The 22,606-nt window shown below is 40.5% G+C and overlaps 1 protein-coding gene across 19 annotated transcripts in view; it reads left to right on the top strand.

Annotated features, from left to right (window-relative positions):
* Positions 1-22,606, top strand: part of nav3 (neuron navigator 3) — a 279,354-nt gene that overhangs the window by 184,975 nt on the left and 71,773 nt on the right. For 18 of the 19 annotated variants that reach the window (XM_044107981.1, XM_044107989.1, XM_044107991.1 and 15 more), the window contains 5 exons: positions 1,974-2,148; positions 7,988-8,056; positions 12,031-12,173; positions 16,449-17,565; positions 20,840-20,955. In XM_044107981.1, the coding sequence (XP_043963916.1) occupies positions 1,974-2,148; positions 7,988-8,056; positions 12,031-12,173; positions 16,449-17,565; positions 20,840-20,955 (1,620 nt within the window). Of the gene's footprint in view, positions 1-1,973; positions 2,149-5,747; positions 5,818-7,987; positions 8,057-12,030; positions 12,174-16,448; positions 17,566-20,839; positions 20,956-22,606 lie in introns of those variants that run through there. The other variant, XM_044107986.1, reaches the window with a different exon arrangement.

Here is a 22,606-nt window from a genome sequence, read left to right as displayed (position 1 = left end):
TTTGTTTTAACCTCTTAAATTTTCTTTTAAGAGGTTAAAAGAAAATTGCATAACAATATTGCATCTTATGCAATATTATAAATACATTTAAAAAATGCAAATGAACAAATTATTCAGTCAAACATTTTCTTATTTAAATAAACACACATAATTTATTCAAAAGTGTCTGTATAATGCCCCCTGAAAAAACAACTTTACTTTTCTATTGAATCAGGAGTACAGAATACAAAATCCAGGTTTCATTACAGTTGTACATCCAGTATTTTCTCTTGTTTATTATTCCTAATATAAAAGTAGGAATAAAGGAGAGAATGTGCAATAAAGCTTTATTCCAACCACACTGTGTTGCACATTGGGGCTGATGCTGCACTTTGGTCAAATTAAGAAATCCCCTCTTGCTAACTTCCTCTGAGTACAACTATCACATGAGCTCATGAGCTGCTTCTCTCAGCGTGGTAATTTTTCCCCCCCCCTTCTCTATCACTTATCAAAGAGAGTTATTTATCAGTTTCCAAAAGTTTCTATTACCAGCAGCTCAAATCTGTAACACTGGCTTTCTCTAAAGCTCAGGGGGGAAAAAGCCCTCTGTTGAGATTCTCTCAAAGGCCCACTATGAATTATGGCCTCTGGCTGTTATAAAATGAAAAACAATCCCCGAGAGATTAATCTTCTCTTACTTTCACGGTCTCAACAGTCCAAGCCATACATGGCTGAGTACTGTGTGCGTGTGTGTGTGCGTGTGTGTGTGTGTGTGTGTGCCTCGGCAGATTAAACAAGAGAATAAAGGTGCCATTTACGCCCCGCCTCAGTGCGCCATCTCTCACTGTGGACCGCATTTAAGAATGAGTGCCTGAGCCAAAGTTACCAGTTGTTGTTTTTCTCCAGAGAGAAATGCATAATTCTGAATCAGAATTACTTTTCTTGTCATTGTGCATGAAGAAAGCACGTTATCAAGACGGGATTTCTTAATTTGACCAAAGTACAGCAACAACCCCGATGCGCCTAAAAAATATCTCTGAACTTGTTTCTCACAAGAGTAACACGACTAAAACAAGAAAGTGTGAAATAATCCATAAATTTTTACAGATTTTGTAATATTAGAATCGTTGCCTCAACCTTCCAGACCTCTCAGGTCTTCTGGTTCTGGTCCAAACACACCCCAGAACCAAACAAACAGAAGCAGCATTCAGCTTCTGTGCTCCACAAGTCTGGAACAAAGTTCCAGAAAACTGCCAAACTGCAGAAACACTGAGCTCCTTTGATCAACATATTTGACGTGCTTTGATGTTTTTGATGATGGCATTTGGCAAAATGTAACATTTATTACTTGTTTTCACAATAGGTGACTGCATGACGTTTTTATGATTTTAAGCTCTTCGAATCCTAAGTTGTTTTTTTTTTTGTCACAAATGAATTGCCTGTAAAGAACAAAAATAAATAAATCAAGTTTGTGAATTCAACAAAAAAATGTGGGAAACTTGAAAACTTTCACCCAGCATTTAAACTCACTAAAGTGAAGCTTTATCTTTTTATAATTAACCAAATTATGAGCAGGATTCTCAGCGTGGCCGTGATCTGCAGCAGATGATGCTTGTGGATAATGGTTCTTGTACAGTTCATTCCTACGCTAGCTGCACAACAGCTGCTCTCAAGCTCCGTCCCCAAGAGGCCTTGTTCAAAAGTCACCACATGCTCATTTCATAATGTTTGAAAGACACAATACAGAGGATGGAAAATATTTATCCAAAGTGTCACAAGACACCACTTCAGTCGTAGGCGAATGAAAAACAAACGGCCGCAGCACTTTCACTTGCAGATTGTGTTTAATTCATTGAACGTGCTCCGACTGTGCTCGGCTATAAATCGCTGCGCCCCGCAGCAGCGCGTGACGTACAAGACACACTCGTTAGCCAAGGCGTTCTAGGAGCAAAGGTCCCGGCAACTCACGGCCTCCGTCCGCTTTGTTCCTCCAGAGATCAGGAATGGCAACCTGAAGAGCATCCTTGGCCTCTTCTTCATCCTGTCACGCTACAAGCAGCAGCAGCAGCAGCAGCAGCAGTACTACCAGTCCCTGGTGGAGCTCAGCCAGCAGGCCAGCAGCACTGCACCGTCCACCAGCAACCTCAAAACACAAGAGATGCAGTCCAGGTGGGGTTCTCCGCTCTTCATTTACCAATTGGGTTAGAAATGCTTGTTGACTTAAAGTGGAGGCTTCACTATAGAGAAAAGTCACCATTTAGTGATGGTGAAAATGAAAAGGAGTTTTTATGCAACCTGTTTCCAATGAACTGGCAGTGTAAGTGTGTGTCTGGCTTACCTTGTGAAATAATCCTGGGTCCACAGGAACAAGATGAGATGAGATTTTAGCAACATTTTTGAAAAAAAGACATAATGTTTAATGACTTTTAGAATTGGCAATTATTGTAGAATAATCCATATCGTTGTTGACTAATCCATATATTGCTGTTTTAATGCTTGTGTAATTCTGACATTGTCCTTATGCCAAAAAAGTCATAAAAGAATTGAAAATACACTTTGTGTTTTCTGAGATGCAAGATTCATTTTCGAAAAGCTCCTTGCTTGAAAACCTGTGAAGCGGAAGCTAACTTTAGTAACATCAGCAGATTATGAGATTACTTCTGGCAATCTCAGTCGATGAACGTTCAAGATGCTGATGTAGTAGGCCACATACGTAAAAGTGACAACACCTACATTTCTTTTTCTGTTTCAGCAAAACGCCCACAATACTTTGCTGCATCCATATTACTGTCACAAGACCTAAAAACTACTGCATGTCCAACTCCCTCACCCTCCTGAAACACAAACACAAACGTTAACAAGATGGAAACAAACATCAGCCCAGTTTTACTTATCAAACCAATACCAGTGTGTTAAAAAATGACATGCCAATGTTGATGCCAATACATCATGCTTCTCTAGTTTTGACTGACTTTGAGGAGCTTTTGTAACTTCCTGTAACACGTTGTGCTAAACTACTATTCTCTTGGGTTGTTGTAGATGTCAAATCATTTCCATGCCCATTACTGATACAGCAGCAGTGCTTGAGACTTAAGTCAGGGATAGTTGGAATCAGAAGTCTTTACTTCTGTTACTCTGTTGGTTCAACTTTACAGCAAATCTTTCATCAGAAAATCACCTCAGCAGTAATAGGAAAGAGGTCCTGGCCTTGTGTGATGTAAATAGACACAGCAAGCCTTTGAGGACGATCTAAAGGAAGGTCTGAGATGCCACACGTGAGCAGCATTCCCCTCACCGGATCGTGTTCCTCTGGTTGAAATCTGCCCTCCCCTGTGTGTAAAATCCACTCCGTCAGATCAGTTAGTCTCAGCGTTCGAGGAGAAGCTGGTCAGCAAGTTGATCTTGTCAACATCTTTAGCTTTGCTCTCTTTGGTTTTGTAAAAAAGGGAGGCAAAGCTAGGGTCAGTGTCATGCATTTGAGTGTCAGAGTTCACTAGGGCCACAGCTGCCTTGTACTACAAGCCCACACCTCATCTCACTCATAACAGGTGGAAATGGTTTTCACACACATCACTATAGTGTGATGTGCACTACTACCACTGTAACTGCTTAGCTGGGTGGAAAAGTTACAGACACTCTGTATGGGGTGTGTCCTAAGGGTTAGGGTTGTGTCGCTGACAACGCATTCTGGTCTGATGCCTGTTGTATAAAGTGACATAGATAAATTCAGAGCAAGCCTTTGTTCAGCACCCTACTTCATTTCCACATATCCTCTATGCTTTCTTTGTCTCCAGCCCTGTACTGTTAACTCTGGACGTCATAGCAAAGGTCAGGAGAACAATTATATCTGTCTCCTGTTAACTAAGCTGATAATCTGTGAGTTTTTGGGAGCAGAGGGCTCTTTGACCTTTAATCTAAGAGAGTGTGTTAACGAGTAATGTGATCTTTAAAAACCTATGTGAACTGGTCTCACGTTTGTTTTAAAATTGCATATGGCTGGTGGCTTTCGTGGAGATTAATCAGCCAGGAAATGGGAGCATGAGAAGGGGGTAGAGCATGCAGCAATAGTCATAAGGGCTACATCAAGAACCCACTTTATCACTGCACCATACAATGCCCTGATGTTAAGCTCCTTCTTAATCAAGTTGTTGTAATGATTGTGTAAGCATAGAAGACAGATTTACGTAGAAAAAAAACAATCAAATACATCCATTTATGTATTTATTTGCTAGATACATGCAACATATATAGGGAAATTTGCTTGGCATCATCCCATTTGATATGGTTTCAATAATAGTGTGCTCCATGTTGAATCTGTTCGCAAGGTGATAAGCCACTTTGACACATTTCCACCAACCACCAAATTGACCAATTTCATCGTGCTTCACCTTTAATAACGTTGATCTAAGATAATATGAAAAAAATTTAAATAACCAAATTTTTTTTAGGTTCAAAAGTAAAAATCTGCTCGCGCTAAGTTACTTTGCAAAGCTGAAAATAAAGGATTGTTTTAAAGTAGTTGCATTCTAAACCAAAATGACTGCCAGGCACAAATGTCCATAGAAAGGTGCTACATTATCCTGTTATACAATATGTAGCACCTTTCTCTGCTAGATGAGTCTGAATATGGAGATTGGACCCAAACAGAGAACTGACAGAATGAATTTCAAATGATTTCAAATTGTTTTTGGTCCTTTCACAGATGCTATTCAAATGAAAATCTCCACCATAGTTTTGCTGCTCAAAAACAGAGAAAGGACAGAAAAAACAAAAACACAGAGTTGTTCTTTGGCAGATATATCTTTTTTTTTTTTTTACTTATGTGAAAAATTGTAAAAAAAAAAAAAAAGGCACTGGTGAGTATCAGATTCTTGTAGCAACATAACTTTAGGTTAACATTATAGGGTATCATATTATTTACACATAGTTTCTGTAACAGTTTCTATCTGAGGCTGAACTGAGGCTCAATTAAAACCAATAACATGAGAACCACACCCTTCTTTTGTTCAGTTGACCAGGAATGTGTAGCTCCTTTCACAGACTTGTTCTATACTTCAAACAACCATAAAATAACTCTTTGTATTTTCTCTTTCATGTCATATAAAATATTGGAGGTTTTGAGCAAAAAGTGTTTAGAACCTACATACACATTCATACCAGTAACCAAACTAGACCTATTTTGCTATAATCTGTGCAAAAAGTGCCCGGGCCAGGAACTTTGATTAAAGTTCCTATAGACTATAATCCACTTCTCAAAGTACTTCTTTATAGCTGCATTAAGTCATGATTGAGCAGATAAATTCTTGTTTGAGATAAAAACTTGTTTGACGACTTTCATCAGCAGATTCACAGAGTCATATTTGGCATACTTCTCATTGACAGTTGCGCTATGGCAAGCTTTCTATAGACAGCACCTGCTGGCTCTACTGGTGTCTCCGGGGAAGAGGATGAGATATGTGTGTGTGTGTGTATGTATGTGTCAAAGGGGAACTCCCCATTGGACAGCCCTGAGCCACAGAAGGCTTTCGGAGCTCTAGAAGTCAGGGGGGACCAGGCCTGAAAGAGCACAGCACACCCACCCTTGTTAATTCATTATGTCGTGGGGTGAACACGTTGACCCCTGGGTATGCCACTCCTCACGCCTACCCACCGCTGTTTCTCGTGACAGCAAGAGCAGTTTGCCCTATGGGAGGGCGAAAAGCCTGGTCCAGACTGAGCCTTCTCATAGGTAGTTACAGCTTGAGCTGCTTGCATGTGTTTTGGGAGCATCCAGAGTGGATTTTTGGAAATCACAGGGTAAACTCAGGAGACTGGATTAGTCATTGGCATCATGAACTGGTAAATAGTATTTTTTAATTACATTTTTACCTGTTGTCCTGTAATGTAGGTGTGCAATAAGCTACTATAAGCACTTATATTTGAGCAACTTAGTGAAATTTGTAAGATATTGTCCAAAGCTCATTTGATGAAGTTGCTTTTTTGCAGTAAATTCCTAGTTTTCTTTGAGTGCAAGTCAAACTTGTATTGTAACTGACCCTTTTTTTCCATCCATCCATCCATTTTCTAATCACCCTTCGTCCCTAATGGGGTCAGGAGGGTTGCTGGTGCCTATCCCCAGCTAACGTTCTGGGCGAGAGGCGGGGTACACCCTGGACAGGTCGCCAGTCTGTCGCAGGGCAGCCTTTTTTTCTATTGCTTATATTTTAACTGTGTTTTCTGAAACATTTCAAGTCCAATATCAAAAACAAAGCAAAAATTCTTGCATCTCTTCAACTTGCATGTGAAAATTAAATTAAGGTTTCAGTGTAAAGGTAATTCTTGGGACTGAACATTAAATGTTGCTACCCTTTCCAACCAGAAACAATGATTCTCCTCTATGGACTTGTGATAGTGATAGTATCAAATATAGTGTGTGTGTGTGTGTGTGTGTGTGTGTGTGTGTGTGTGTGTGTGTGTGTGTGTGTGTGTGTGTGTGTGTGTGTGTGGGTGTGTACTGCAGTGTTTGAGGCATTACACAGACAAATGTTGATAGATGTTTTATTTGATCTGTGGAGACATGAGTTTTCTGCTGTCAACACTCTTCTCATGTCAACTCTTTAAATATGTGCTTAGGTGGTTTCTACTTCCACAGTTAAAAGAGCCTGCTGATGGAGTTAAACTTCAGGTTAAAAGTAGAAATAGAGACTAACCTTGGGTCTTCTGGCAGACTAATATAACCAACATTTTACAATTTTTAACTCTCCTGTTCTAACATGGTGTGATCTATCGTTTGTGTTTTTTTCCCTCCAGCCTCTCCCTGAAATTTAGGTAAAAACTGCTTCAGTCTGAGGGAGTTGTACAAGCTTGAGCCTACGTCACATAGAGATTTTTATGCCAATTTTTGTCCCAATTTCCCTGTTCTGACAATCTTAAGAATACTGCAATTTATCAAGTAGTTTAGCTACAACCATAGCTGTTGTAGCTAAAATTCAGTAATCCTAAGTAGCGAGACATTCGGTTGGTCTCAAAGCAGTTCTGACAAAATGTCAGGTGTCTCAATCAAAGGGAAGTGGAGCTTTACCAATACTGTTTCTAGAAAAGACAGAGTTCTGTTGACCTCACATAGGCAGATGGTGGAAAGAGTACTTTTAGGTTCTCCTCATCATAACAAACACACATTCAGTCTTACCAACAGAGGTCAAGGAGCTGTCAGACATTTAAACCTCACTTGGGAAAACTGACAGGTCTTACAAAGCATCCAATGGCTTCATCTTGAATTCAGCAGTAAAAGTAATCTCTTCAGCAGATAAAAAATACAAGGGGTCAGTTCTGGCCTTAGCAGGTTTTCTATTGCTGTTGTGCGTGTGCTGTCAGTGAGTTAGTCTACATCTTGCTGCTGAGAACAGGGAAATGTGTCAATGAACGCCGGTGTGAGGCTAATTTTCAAAAGAATTTGGTTCAGCTTGCCACTTTCCACCCACTTTAATGTTTACAGGATGTCATTAGTTTAACTGAAAAACAACTCTGCATGTAGCCAAGCCAATTCCTGTCAAACACGAACGAGGCGGCATGCCTGAAACATGCATAATTGCAGTAACTCCCATCTCTCCAAGTGACTAACTGTGACTGGTGCTGTGGGCATTTCCTTCTCCCCTGCCTTCTGTGCTGTGTGATTTGGGGTTTTCTTCAAAGGATGCCACCGCAAACCTGTTTGGGAAAGTTTTCCTGGCCGCTTTATAAATGGACTGAGGGATGTTATTGGCTTAGTCATAAGCTTGTGGTTACCAACATGTGTGAGCCATCATGTGAAAAATCAAAGAAATGTTCCCTGGCATGCTGACAGTGTCCACCACGTGCTTCGTGTTTTCCTTCACCTGGCTCCGTCTCTGTGCCTCCGTCTAAGGATCTGCTCCTTTTCATTTTATTACATTTAGACGTGGATTAGGAGAACTCTTACCAGGCACTGCTCTCACTCTCTGTCTAACTCTGTTTAATGGTACATTTGTCTTTTTCTCTGGTTTGTTTGCAGTCTCACAGCACGATATGCAAGTCCTCCAGGCCACAGTGGAATAGGGTCACCTCAGAAGAAAAACACAAGGTACGTTTCTTCTCTCCTCCATTTCACTCGCCACATGTTTTAGATTTTTCTTTATAAAGCATTTTGAAAATCGTCTATGCTCCACTTCACCTTGGCCTATCGCAAGATGTTCAGTTAAAATACACTGAAGATGTTGTTGAAAATGCTGATGTGCAAAGACAGTGGTCCAATTTCAAGGTGTCACATTACAAAGTTTCTTTTAAATCACGTTTGATCACTTAAGGTAGCATAGTTACTTGGTTGTGCTATAAACAACCACTGTATGGAAAATACACGTTGCCACCCCTTTACTTGCATATTGCATTGCATACATGCAAAAGAACTTGTTAGCAAAATGTCTGTTCACTTTTAAGTCCTTATGGTATTATAGAAAAAAAGCTGCTCCCACAAAGATCACAATTTCTCATCCATCAAAGAATTTCCACGTCACAAACACAAACAGAAAGTTTTGTTTCATTGCTGATCACATTTTGTCGCTTGGAAAGTTTTCATCAACTGTGCAATGAAATCAAAATTTAGACACCAGACACAACAAAGGAAGCTGCAGGCTGTAAGTAGCAGACAGATTTAGTAAAGTTCTGTACCTATTGCTGCTATTGATAGTCTGTGACAAATAGACTTATAAGTTCACCCTCTTGGCATCAACTTAGCAGTTCTTTCACGTTAGCCTTACAGAACTGTGCACAAGCATGTGGACCTTTTATCTGAACTATTCCTTTCTAGCTCTGGTGGTCTACCAGGTTTTCTTGCCCTGTGTTTAGCTCCTTCCATCTTCCCATCATCTCTGATGTGCTTTGACATCATTGTTTTAATCCACAGTATTCGGTTTTCACACTCTATTTTGGGAGATGTACTCCATCCCAGTAAAATCTGAGTCTTCACTTTGATGCAAGCGTTTAGTAGTTTAGCACAGGGCCATGAAGTTTGCCATCCAGGCAGCAGGGGGGGGTGTTTGACAGTTTGTTGGCCCTCTGCTGCTCTCACTCTGACAACTACGCCTCTCGCTGCCGGTGTAGCCGCCAGATATTCCAGACCCTCATCGGGGTAGAGAAAGAAGAGAGTTTTGCTTTGGTTTGCATCCCAGGCTTTCTTCTGAAACATCTGCATTTAACTGGTGACTGACAGGCTTCAGTATTTCACCTCACATCCGTCGGCAGAACCCACAGCGCAGACATTAGATTACCTTCTTCCTTCCAGGTCCCTTTTGCCGAGGCATCATCAACCCCTGTAGTTTGGAAGATGAAAGCGTCTAATGATGAAAGGGATTTCTTTTGATTTCCAGCTGAATTGCTTTGCTTTGTCTCTCCTCTTCCCCCATTCTTATTTTCTCCTGTCTCTGTGTGCAGTATTATCCTCCGCTGACTCTCCTCCATTTGCATTTGTTTCCTGTTTTTTCTTCTTCTGCTCCTCTTTGTGTGGATCTTCTAAATTTTATGAACCACTACCTTTTGTTCTTTTTCTTGTAGATTGATAATTATCCAAACGTAGACAGACTAGATTCATGAATCCCTTTTTTTTTTTGTTTTTTACTTGAGCATTACTTCCTATGATTCAAACTCTTTTCTCACTGACTGACTTCTTCTTGTGTATTTGCATCCAGGCAAGGTTTAATTTAGCATGTGTGTGTGCAGGATAAATCTGTGGGGTTGCTCTCAGTTTCTGCTGTGCAGCGGTTTGATTCTCACTCTGCTCTTCTGAGGGAGATGTGAAAGTAACCTTTAGTTTTGTACGATTGTTACTGGACTAAATAAAAGGACTCTCTAGCTGAGGTCTGGATTTCCTTCAGGATTGAAACTCTGTAAATCTCATCAACCCTGAAAAGAAAAAAAGTCTGATACTACCACTACCAATGTTTAAACATTAGGATAGTGTGTTCGGATTTCGTCAAAAAGCAGAAATTTTATTCTCATGTGACTAATTCTCTTAAGTCCTCCAAGCTAGCACAGATCAGGACACATTGGATTGTTGGCAACAAAAAAAGTTGACTTGTTTTGTTTTGTCAACATGGATTTGTTTTCAACATAGTTTTGAGTCCAATGCATCCTCTGTACATCTGTATCTGACAGCATATAGGATTCTTCCTCACACTCCACCAAGCATTGGGCGTATTCTGACCAACTGCAGCTGTTCCATCACATGGAAAGCCGTGATCGCTGGCTCACTGCGTCCTAACGTGACAAAATTAAAATCTGCTTTCTGTTTGGGAGTTTTGCAGCTTTCTCCTCCTACATCTCGTCCCCAGCTGCGATGCAGACGCGGGTGACATTTGCGGCATAATGAATCGATTATCTCTCTGAGGCATCACTGTGTCTTTCCAGCAGAAAGTCACCAGCGATGAAAAATCTTCTTTTCAGTTCAGCCCCCGCCAAGAATTTGAAGAAAACTCAGGTTGTGAATAAAAAATAAAAAAATAAAAAAATTAGACACCCAACTTCACCTTGACGTCCTTTTATCCAACGTGCTGAAAAAAATAAGGTTTAGTGATTCCTGAAAATTCTGTCCGTTCTCATTAAAACAGAAAAGAAACTGGAGGAAAACATCTAATAAAGAGCAGAATGCTGCATCAAGCTGTTGTATAACACCAACAGTTTAATGTGATTATTTGTGTAATTCTGCTTTAGGGGAGGTATGAGAACAACATGTGACGCTGGCAGCTTTGACTCTACCAAGCGTTGAAAAACTGTTGGAACTTATAAAGAACAACTGGGAGAAAGGAAGCGCTATTTGATCTTTTCTTTGCTTCTTTTATTGTATAAAGTAGCAAAATATTATTAATTACTCACAAATTTATCATACTTTAAAATTTCATGACTGCACAGAAGTACAGTAGTACATCGTCCATTTTTCTCCATAACTTTGTGTGGTCCGAGTTGTTCCTCAGAGAATCGTTTTTCCATTCGGTTAGTTTCATCCATTAGTCTAGTTTTGTTGGTTCAGTTTTAGGCCTGCTTCTTGGGATGACTCTCCCACATCATCTATAGGAATGTGAAGAGATGCTCATCCCCTCCAGAATCCAATGAAACTAGAACCTTTCTTGGGTTCTTCAGTATTCCAACTTCGCTGCCATATTTAGGAACTTGTCACACACGAAAGATCGCAATCTGCCAAAATTGGAATCGGCAGGTCAGGGTTTTTTAGAGATTGGTGATTGGCTAGAAAATTGCTATCAGTATAACCCTGTTAATGTGAGAGAGTCGGGCGTTTTACAAATTTGTTTTCTTATTATAAATCTGAAAAATTTGACATTGAGTTAACACTTTTTAAAGTCTTATTACTGGATTATTAATAAGAATCCCCCCTTCAGTAGGTTAGTAACACCTCTTACTGGCTGATATTGTCTTGTCACCGTCACAGAATGAATACAAATTCATTGTTCTGGAGTTTAGTATTAATAGAGACTTAGTTGTTGTGGTTTTTAATGTATCTGAAAGGGCCAGTCTCATGTAAAATTGACTTTTTTCTAGCTTTACATCACATTATAATGCTATTCCCTCTTCAAAAACATAACTGGCGTGTTGCCTTGATTCTTTCCTGCGTGTTTGAGAAATCTAATCTCCCATGGCAACCATTTAGCTGTCCAAAATGTTTGATGGGACCAAGCACCTCCTTCAAGGACGAAGCTCCTCCTCAGAGCTGCAGTCAGCTCCTTCAGACTAGCCAGCAGCAATTAGCAAACACCTGTTGGAACTGTGCATCTGCTGAGCTCATTGTAGGAGCTACTTCTTTGTTAAAGGGTTAATAGAGGAGCCATGTTGTGATGACTTCCTGACAGAGCAAGGGCTCCTTACAGAGACAGAGGCCCAATATCAAAGCGTTAAATTACAAAGTCAAATTTCTTTTAAGTCATATTTGATATGCACAGCATTTTTATAACTGAAGTTAACAGTTACTTGACTCTGACACTATGTGGCTGGAAAACATACAACACTGCCCCATTAGCGCTGCAATGCTCTTTTCTGCCGTGGTTTCCCCAGGTTACCAGGGCCGGCCAGAGTCCCTGCTGCAGGCAGCGGGGCGTCCAGAAGCCCAGGCTCATCCAACCTCAACCGCCGGAGCCAGAGCTTCAACAGCATCGACAAGAGCAAGCCTCTTCAGTATGCAAGCGGTAACGATAGAGGTGAGCAGAACTCAACAGTCCCAGCATGTTCATCGGTAGAGATGAAGTGGAGATCAAGTATTAGATCTTGTCATTGGGAGAGCTAACAGGTGCTTGAACTGAAGCAATGTCAACAGGATTCAGTTGTTATGGTATGCTTGGAATAGTTAGTAGTTAGTTAGTTGCAGTCACATGATCTCGGTACATTGCAGTCAAAATTTCTACCATCAATTACTCTGAAAAACCAAAATCTGCATCATCAGAAATGCCTCACACCAACTCTCCAGTGTGGTGGTGGATGGGTTATGATGTGGGATTGTTTTGGTGGGGGTTTTTTTCAAACCACTGGACCTGGAGGAATGTGCAAGAGTACCACCCAGGAACTTGTCTGTACGCCAAGGTGTTTTTGAGTCAAATGTGAGGAAATCTGTTAGCTTAAACAGAATTAGAAACAGGGTTTTAATTTGAATACACGGCAGAACTACTGAAAAAGAAAAACATCAAGGTGTTGGAATGATTTCATCAAATATTAGATCTCTACCTGTAGAAATGCAGTGTTGTGACATTAAGAGAGCTAACAGATGCTGGCAAAAAACATTAAACTGAAGCAGTGTCAAGAAGAGTCGACAGAAAACAGTTTGTTTGTTTTTTTTTTGGTTCACTGTTTAACAGAAAATGTGTTTTTTGTTTACGTGAGAATCTGATAGAAGCCAGTAAAATCATTTTCATTGCATCCAGACATAAAGCCTCCACTCCCACTGTTGAATTAGCAGGCTGCGTTTAAGAGCCACCTATTTTACATTCTCCATACCCGCCACTTGATGGCAGCGCTCGCACAACAGAGCAGCCCGGTTCCCCGCTTCAGTCTGCTGAATCATCCCTGCCTCGGCGCTGAGTTCTAACGACGGCATTAGGATGAGGTGACACATAAAAGAAACTGCCCTGTCAAAAATAATAGCAGCTTTTAAATAAGATTTTAAGAAAAACAAGCTCCGTAACCTGTGAGAGTCAGTATAGCTACTTAGGGCGTCACATTTTTATTTTCAACCCCTTTGATAATGTTTCTTTCTGAATGGGAGCAACAGATACAACAATTTCACCCTCTTTGCTCACAGAGCATTTCTGTCATCCCGTTAAACTAACTCTGTTTGTCAAGAAAAGATGTTAAGAACTAAAGTTTCACTCCAGGGAGATAAAACTGAAGTTTGTTTGAAAGGAAATAGAGAGAAAAGGACTAACAAAGGGAGGGAACAGAAATCAATTGCTGAGAAATGTCAACAAACAACACAGCTCTGACCTTCTGGGCAAAACAGAACACAGAGAGAAAGATACAGGAAGTCTCCACCACGAGCTTTCACACACACATTTCTCAGAAGTCTTTGCCTCCTTTCGAGCTTGTGTGAATATATATGAATATATATATATGCAGTATATATATATATAGAGAGAGAGAGAGAAAATAATTGATTTTACCAAAGTTATTTTTGGTATCAGCTGGATTTCTCTTAGATTCCAAGAAATTCTGATAATTGAAAAACTAAAAAATAAATTCCTAAATGCAATGTTTACAGTCATTTAACAGGGGCTGTTAGGGGAACCAGGTAATAGAGCAGCACTTATTTGTAAAAAAAAAAAAAAAAAAAAAAGCATTTATTTATCATTCTCCTCCAAATAAAAATAGACTTTTGAGGAATTTTTAGTATTGATCAGCAATAAATGATATAATTTTAAGACATTTTACACATCTTTATTGAGTGGCTCTAGTAATTGTTCCTGTATGTAACTAAAATGAGATTTTACAATGTCTCAGTGGGTTTAACATGGGTCTGTCAGAAACTGCTGGATCCTTTTAACAAAAGCATAATTTACCATCTGGTTTCCTGATGTCTATATAATGTAGAGAGCAACATAACGGACAAAGTAAATGAACACAGTGCTGGTGGGAGTTAATCTGTAGCCACTATTTAACCAAGCGGATGCTAGATTACAAACCTGAGCTTCTTTGAAAAATGTCTACCAGAAAGTCTGACACACTATCGAGGAAGTGGCATTTCATTCCCTGTTAGCTGAAGCAAGAGGAAAAGAAAAGAGGCTGGTTTCCATGACAACTCTTAAATCACAGCGCAGCGAAAGTGTGGTGGTCCTGTGAAATGGCCTCTAGAGTGGGGATGGAGGATCTCTAAAGGTGGGGTTAATTGAGTGGACCCACACACTTCATCACATTAATGCGTCCAGTCTCCTTCATTAATATCTAGAAAGTACCTGGATTATGGTGAACGATTGGGGAATAATAATAACCAAGACGCACCTGGAAAAACAATTGGTGTGTTTGCTCTGATGTTATAGGTACACACTAAAAATGATGAACCTAGATGTTTAGTTTTCAAAATGTAGAATAAAATCAGAACAAATGTCAAGTCAAGGCATTTTACTGTAGCAATATTTCCACTCAAGCAAGCACGTGGCAACAGTTGAAAGGAACAACTACATTTTAACTGGTTTCACTTGGCTATCTATTATTGATTCTAGATAGATAGATAGATAGATAGATAGATAGATAGATAGATAGATAGATAGATAGATAGATAGATAGATAGATAGATAGATAGATAGATAGATAGATAGATAGATAGATAGATAGATAGATAGATAGATAGATAGATAGATAGATAGATAGATAGATAGATAGATAGATAGATAGATAGAATCACTATTTAGCTAGCTACCTGAAATTACAATTGCTAGCTAGCTGGCTACTTCCAATTCTAGCTAGCTGGGTAGCTATCTTTCTCTTCAATTTCTTCTCAGTGACTTATGATTAAAGTTAATCTATTACAAGGAGCATTGGACAGTATTTTGTACATGTACGGTAGAGTTCATGCACAAATTGTATATTTGAAGGCATTACAATCACCCAAATGGTCAACCTGGGCTAGGCGAAAATAGTGCATGAAACCTTTAAAAAACTGCATAAAAGCAAATATCTGCACACTCTATGAAACAAAACCAACATCAGAAAGTGGAAAGACCCAAAACTCCTTCACTCATGTATTAGAACCTATTACTTTGTGAATTCCAGAGGGAAATTAAATCTTGTTGTAATTTGTATTAAAAGTTGAAAAAGGGCAAACTTTCTTTTTAGTACAACTCTACAGGCTCTCACACTAAAGCCTCTAAAATGTTCGCCTACCCAAGACACCTACAGCTTTTAACCCTCCGATATTTTAATCCCCAGCTGTCAGAGCAATATGTGACACTGAGGCTTTTTTAGTTCTCCTTTAAGGTTTGAGCAAACATGTTGTGTCTCAGCCCCAACCAGCTGAATCAAAGCCCAAGCCCCTCTCTGCCTGCCCAGAGTGACATTAAGGAGCAGACTGGAGGTGACTCAGAGCCAGCTGAGCCCTGCTCACTGCGCTGACAGACAGCCAGACAGACACTCAGTCTATTGGTGCATAACTTCATGTTGTCACTCTCTCATCTCTCCTCTGCTTCTGCTTCATAATGCTTTCTTTCCTTCCCAGAGAGTAAGTCCATACTTTTTGACAACTTCATCTTCTGGGTTGTGAACTCTGGTGTCGATGGTGTGTCAGTTACATTCGAAAAAGTTGCTCTTCTTTGACCAAACTAACATTTAGCCGATGTGTGTTGATTCAATACCGTCTGTAAGTAGGCGTAAGAGACACTGTTGTGTTGTAATTTACTTTTTTCTTACCCATCACTGCAGAAAGTTGTTGACAATTTCTCAATGTTTGATTGGAAGGACGTTTGTATAATTATGCAACATGGGAAATTTGAGGAATCTGATAAGTCTTGTTAGAGGTAGTTCTGCTGACTTTTGATAAAAACCATTACCCATTACTCCTTTACTCTGATGCCCCAAAATGAAATCAACCTGCAGCCTTAAGTTGTGAAGGTGTGCTGCTTCATTGCAATATAAAAACCGGCTGGAAACAAAATCACACTCACTGTTCCCTTTGAATCTGCTTTTGTGTTAGGCTGTCACATAATATTCCAAAAGTGTTGACATCAAGTTTGTTGCAAAATACAGAATATTTGTACAAACACACAATCTTTCCCGTTGGTACTTTTCATTTTACACTCTACTGTAAGAATTTAAATATTTCCGATTTTTGCTAAAACCTTGAAGGAGATTGGTGCAAGTTGATTTTCCAGCCCTTTAAACACGTAATTTGCTTCCTTAGCAGCAAATTACTGATGTTAGACGAGCATCTACAGAACGATCATCCATCTGCAATGAAAAACCTAATCTACCGTCTTCTTTTTCTTTCTTTTCAGAGTCGATGAGGGGCATCCCAGTACCTAGTGGGATGAATGGGAGTGGTATTGGTGGGATGGTTCCCACCAGCCTCAGTGGGCAGCAGCTGGCCTCTGCCATCCCCTCACCTACAGCTGGGAAGTCCTGGCGCAGCAAGTCCATGAACCTCAAGCACAGCGCCACTTCCTCCATGCTGGCAAGCCCCACACACTCACCTTCCACCACCCCTTCACCACAGGCCCTGGAAGGCCTACACACTCACGGAAGTGAGGCCTCCAAAGTCGGGTCAGGAGCCATGCCTCCACAGAGGTCAATGCTCGAGAAGTTTCGACTTATTAACCCTCGTTCAGCCTCAAGAGCGTCACCATCCATGGCGGAAATGACTCTCCAGGAGGAAGACGACCTATCAGAGTACGGAGACGATGGGCAGACCCCAACGGGGTCAGTGTGCAGCAGCGGCTGTAGCAGCGCTACCGCCAAACAGATCTCAACAAAGACGCCAGCATCATCCCTTTCTGCACCTAGCAAAACCTCGTCTTCATCGTCATCAAAAACGTCTGCTAGTGGCAGCAGGTCCATGGCCCCATGCAAAGACAAAGAGGACAAAAACAAGTCAGGGAAGTCTTCGAAGGACAGTTCTCCTCCAAAAGAGGAGCGCGAGAATGCGGCCGACTCCACAAAGAAGACCTCCAAGATAGCCAGCCTCATCCCCAAGGGAGGAAAGTCATCATCAGGGAAGAAAGATGGCGGCTCCACCTCAGCTTCCAGTGGCATCCCGAAACCAGGACTCAAAGCTCCATCCATGGCGTCGGCCAAACCTCAGAGCCAGTCCCAAAACCAGAACCAGAACCAAGCTGCCTTACACAGCAGTGGCAACATGCGGGCAGGCGAAGGAGAGCGAGCCAAGCTGACCAAAGGAGGACAAGGCGGGAGTTTTTATATCCAGCGCTCTGCCGGCGGTCCAGAGGGCAAGCGGACCAGCATGACCTCATCTACCAGTACCTCAGCTCTGTCCGGATCCGGTGGGATGCTGGTAGGAGGAGGCGGGGCACTCGGAGGCAACGGAGTGGTTCAGCTTCCACAGCAGCAGCAACACAACCACCCCAACACTGCCACGGTGGCACCCTTCATGTACAGGTGAGTCCTGTGGACTACGTTCCATACCAATTCCCCTTTAAGTTCCACAGAACTACAGAACCACACACACACACACACCATATCCTAGGAAGTCTTGGAGTTCTCCCCACTGTGCATCATGCTCTCGCTTCCACATCTCTTCACAGTCATTACAGAACAAATTAACATCCTCTGCTATCTGCTTACCAAAACCTATTAATTTCAAACATTGGCGGCGTTTAGGAATCCATTTACTGTCTCTTTTTTTCCCCGACTATGCTGGTTTGATGCATACAGCTGTTATGTGGCACACTGACGGTGTAGTGATCAGGTGCGGAATATAGTCTGTATGAACCCCTGGGATATCAAATTCTCTATAGGTGGTGTACCACAGGAGAACAGAAGCAAGGAACCCAATTAAATTCATTTCCCCTTGGATTAGGTCCATTAGTGATATTAAGTGGGTTAGCCATCCATAAATTATTCCACAGTCTACTGAATGAGCTTCTTGAAACTTGGACTACCAGGTGCTCTCTCCTGTCTGCGTCATATCAGTTTTCAGTCAAATTTCTGAAGATTTCTGAATGTGTCACCAAAACAAGGCTGGCGATTCTGAGAACTTCAGTTCTTCTTTTGTGTCTGCCACTCCAGAAAGCAGACATGGAGCGAAATCATTGATTACTTTCAACTTTGGAGGTTTGATGTCTTTAGCTAAAGTCATCGCTACAGATAGGGTATTTATGTTGCAGCCACAAACCTTTACCGTATTACATGGAGACTCTCGGACGGACCGACACAATGTGGAGCATAATGGTGGAGCAGAAGGAAAGTGAACTCATTTATAACATGTAATAAATTTACCTTATTAAATGCCACAGCAATTGATAATTGATGCCTCTACATACATATACATGACTGTAAATTATTGTAGAGGTGTAATTAGATTATTTAAATACCTTTTACCAGGAACAAGACAAAGCAGGTTCATCATTGAAGCTTTTCCCGTTATTTTTGTGTTTTAGGCATTTAGTGTTTTTAGTACCTTTTTGTTGTTTTCTAAAATGTTCTCTTTGTGGGGCTTCTGTTGATGTCATTATATAAATGTTCACCAGCAGGCCTCGCCAGAGGCTCTCAGCAGGCGTTGTGGGTGTGTGAGGGTTCTGGCTGTGCAACCTCTCTGTCATTCTCCCTCTTCTAGGCATCTCGACCTTGTTAGGGTTGTAGTTGTTGCATCATTCCAGTGTAGCGAACTGTCACTCTTAGTTCCCTTTACATTTCATACTGATTCCTTCCAACACGAACGCTCTCTGATCAATTTGAGTGTTTTTCAGGTCTGGATAAGTATGGACAAAAAAAAAAAAAAAAACATCAGAGAATTTTCTTTGTATTTCCAAACTTTATGCCTTAATCCATGGGTGTCCGGCTCCAGTCCTCCAGGGTTAGGGTTGGTTTTACAGGAGTTTCTGCTCCCATGAAGCTGATTCAGATGGTCCGACTACGTCCTCAGAATGTCCTGATGTTCTGCAGAGTCTGCTACAGAACCATTATTTGATTCAGGGAAAGAACTGAAACGTAAAGGATTCTAGTGCTTTGAGAACCGACTAATTCATCCATCCGTTTGTTTATCTTCCATACATATATATACATGCAAACGTGCATTTTGTTTTATCATAGATACACCTTTTTATCCATCCATACATAAATTACACAAATTTTCATCATTCATCTATTTACCCATTCATTTTTAACATTTTTGCTATCCCCTTTTCATCATCCATTCTTCCTTTTTTCACCATCTAGAAGAAACTGAATATAATCTTGACATGTGTAGGAATCCTCTGGTTGTAAAAACATGATTACCATATTTTTATCTTTGCATCATAATCTTTCCACCGAAATACAGCAAATTAACATAAAAAATAAATAAATAAATTGACTATGTAGCTTCTGTCTTCGCTGTCGGTGTGGCTCTCTCACATGTTAACTCCTCCATTTTATTTCCCACCACTATTATTCCACGCAGCTTCGGTAGAGAATATCTGTGCAGCTGAAATAAAGGAAGGCAGCAGTGAGGGGAAATAATTTGCATGAGCTGAAGTCGCTCACACAACTGGAAGCCAGTTCTTATCTGCAATGCTGCAGGTGGTGACGGCGATCCCTGGTGTGTGTGCATGTGTGTGTGTGTGAAGGAGAGAGTATGTGACACTATGTGGCCTTTGCTTTGATCTGTGCGTGTGTGTGAGCTTGTTCCAGTCCTGTCCGCTCAGGTCGGCAACTGTTGCTGTGCATCTTTTCTGGATGTTTTTCCAACATAAAGACGGTGAAATGTTTACATGCAAACTGCTGTGTGTGTTTTGCTACTGAAAGCAGTTTTCTTCCTTGTCCTCTTTTTCTGACAACATTACTCGCGCACAGCATGTGTGCGTGTGAGGAACGCATCTTGGGAAGTGTGTAGGAATGTCTTTGTTTCCTTAGATCAGCAAACGTTGCAGCGTGATGCCACTTACGGACAAGAGGCAGAGCTGCAGAAACAGATTTAACCCAGCGAGGTGTTTCATAGAGAGGAATAAAACGTACCAGTTGTTGCAGATTTAAAACGCTCCTATATTCTGACTGACACCGGTAGATACTAGAGACGATCTCAATATCTGTATCGATTCTGATATTGAAAAAAGTTCCAGGTTGGGTATCGTGACATTGTGGGCAGATCCATTCAGTCTAGGTTTATGCTTTTGCTCTTACAAATTCATGTTTTATTCTTTATTTTACATTATATTTAGCATTCCTAATTTCACTTTCTGACCTATATGAAAGAAGGTTTGTTGCAGTTTATTTTTCTATTTATTTATATTTTTATTTTATTTATATTATTTTTTACTTATATTGGCTTTAATACTCCTAATTACAGTGACTGAACAAATTAAAGTTATGTTGTTTTGCATATTTGACCAAGCTTGTGAAGCGATTGGTGTTTTTAAGTGTTCTGAACTGGTGCAGAGTTATCGAATTAATTTGTAATTCAGTAGGTCGGTGCCGGTGTTTTCAAAAAAGAAACATTTTAAGTCAATTCAGTACTATTTTTCTGTATCGGATTGTTATCAGACCGATACTAAACCTCCGATATCTGTATCGGAAATGAAAACAGTGGATCGGTGTTTCCCTAATAGGTACATGAAGCTTCTCACTTTTAACCTGAAAACAGATTCAGGCAAGCTGTCTGAATGCAGGTAACAGCTAAATCTGCCCAGGTTTATTATGTATATATATATATATATCTTTATCTTTCTGCCTCCAGGACGTTCTCTGAAAACGACTGCACCATGGTGGCCCCAGCCGACCCCTGCCTCAGCCCCACCAAGGGAGAGCTGGTCTACAGCAAAACAGCCAAGCAGTGCCTGGAGGAGATATCAGGTACGACACACACACACGCTGTGGGCTTCTGTGCTGATCGCCGTCTTCTGTGTGGGTGTGTAAATAAGCATATATATTTATAAAAATATATTGGTTATATTAGGAATTTAACCTCTCTCTGCAAGTTCACGAGCAAAATTATTCAAGAAGAGGGGAAAAAAAAAAAAACAGGCTGCAGTTAGTTTATCAGTGTGCACATTCTAAACTAGCCGTGTTTACCTGTGGGAGCCACGTTTTGTTCCTGTTTAATGAATAGAAGGAAAAAGGTCAGCGCTGTCAGATGGAATCAGCGGTGTGGATTTACATCACCATTACCTGACGTTCTCACACTGACGAGCTGGGTAAAACTGGAACATCATGGCTGTTAGAACCGGGAAGTTATCTAACAGCAGTACTTGAACATTAATAAATGCAATATAACGATGCAAATGAGTCAAACAGAAACATAAAATGCATAAAAAGCACTTCTCTGCCCTCCCTAATGCTGCGGAACAGCTTTAAAAGGATGAGATTTAGTTAGAATGTTTTTTAAGACAAAGCATCCCGTGTTTATAATCTGAAGTCCTGTTCATTCAGAGCTAACGCAGCAATAGCAAATGAGGTCAAAACTTTCTGCTAATGTCGATAAAACACTGTTTCGCCATTCAGGTGTTTCTGTTAAATAAGAAGCACATTTAAAATCACAATAAGACAGAAAAAATGCCACACCATCATCGTCCAATCACATCCTGTCGTCGTCATTGGTTTGCTATAGTTTGTTCCAGTTGTTGATCATGTGACTCATGATGCAAAAAAAAAGGGTTTCCATTGCAGTTTTGAGAGTTAAACCAATTTTGATACTGCCAAAAATGTGTTGTTTTTTTGGGGGGGGTTTTCAAAAAATGTTTCTATTAAGCTTTTTTTTGGGGGGGAAACACAGCTCCACTGACCTAAGAGCCTTTATTTCTTTACAGTGTTGAAGAAAGTCCACCAGATTCTAACCTTCCTCAATTCCTCGTCGGTCATTTTGTTGCGTAGATCCATCTTGGGATCCCAACACCAGCACTATTTCTCTTCTCCATGCAGATAGAGAGGGTGTGTTTGAGTCCGCATCCGTCCATCTACACACACACTGAAGGAGAATTTAGAGAGACCAATTAATATAGTCAGATTTTTGGACTGTACAGAGCTTCAACTTTTTGTTTTTTTCTGCATCCTCTGTATATGTGGTCCAACAAGTTTGGCAACTAGTGGTTTTTTTGGGCGACACCCCAACAAAACCGATTTCTGCATAGAGGCATGGCACCAACATCTGGAAAGCTCTGGTAAAAGTTGGTGAACTATTCTCAAAACTAAAGTTGATCCCTAGAAACCAGCCTGGGATCAAAGTTGGTTGACATCAACAATCTCCACTGCCAACCTTGGATTTTGGCATTGAAATTGGTAAAGGCCTGATTCTGGTTACACTCTCAAGTTTATTATTTCTTCTCTTTTCATTAGTTTAAGTTTAGTGTTTTGTAAAAGTACATTACACTTAGGTGCTATGGGAACATTTTATACTGAAGGTTAGGTGCATTTTTTTTTGTTGTTTTTAATTAAAATTTTTATTAAGGATCAACAAAGAGGATGTGTATCTCCTCTATTTACAACAGGTGGTACAGACATATACTAT

The sequence above is a fragment of the Gambusia affinis genome, linkage group LG23, assembly GCF_019740435.1.
Source record: "Gambusia affinis linkage group LG23, SWU_Gaff_1.0, whole genome shotgun sequence".
In the NCBI taxonomy this organism is placed as follows: Eukaryota; Metazoa; Chordata; class Actinopteri; order Cyprinodontiformes; family Poeciliidae; genus Gambusia; species Gambusia affinis.
This window is presented reverse-complemented; position numbering and strand designations above follow the sequence as displayed.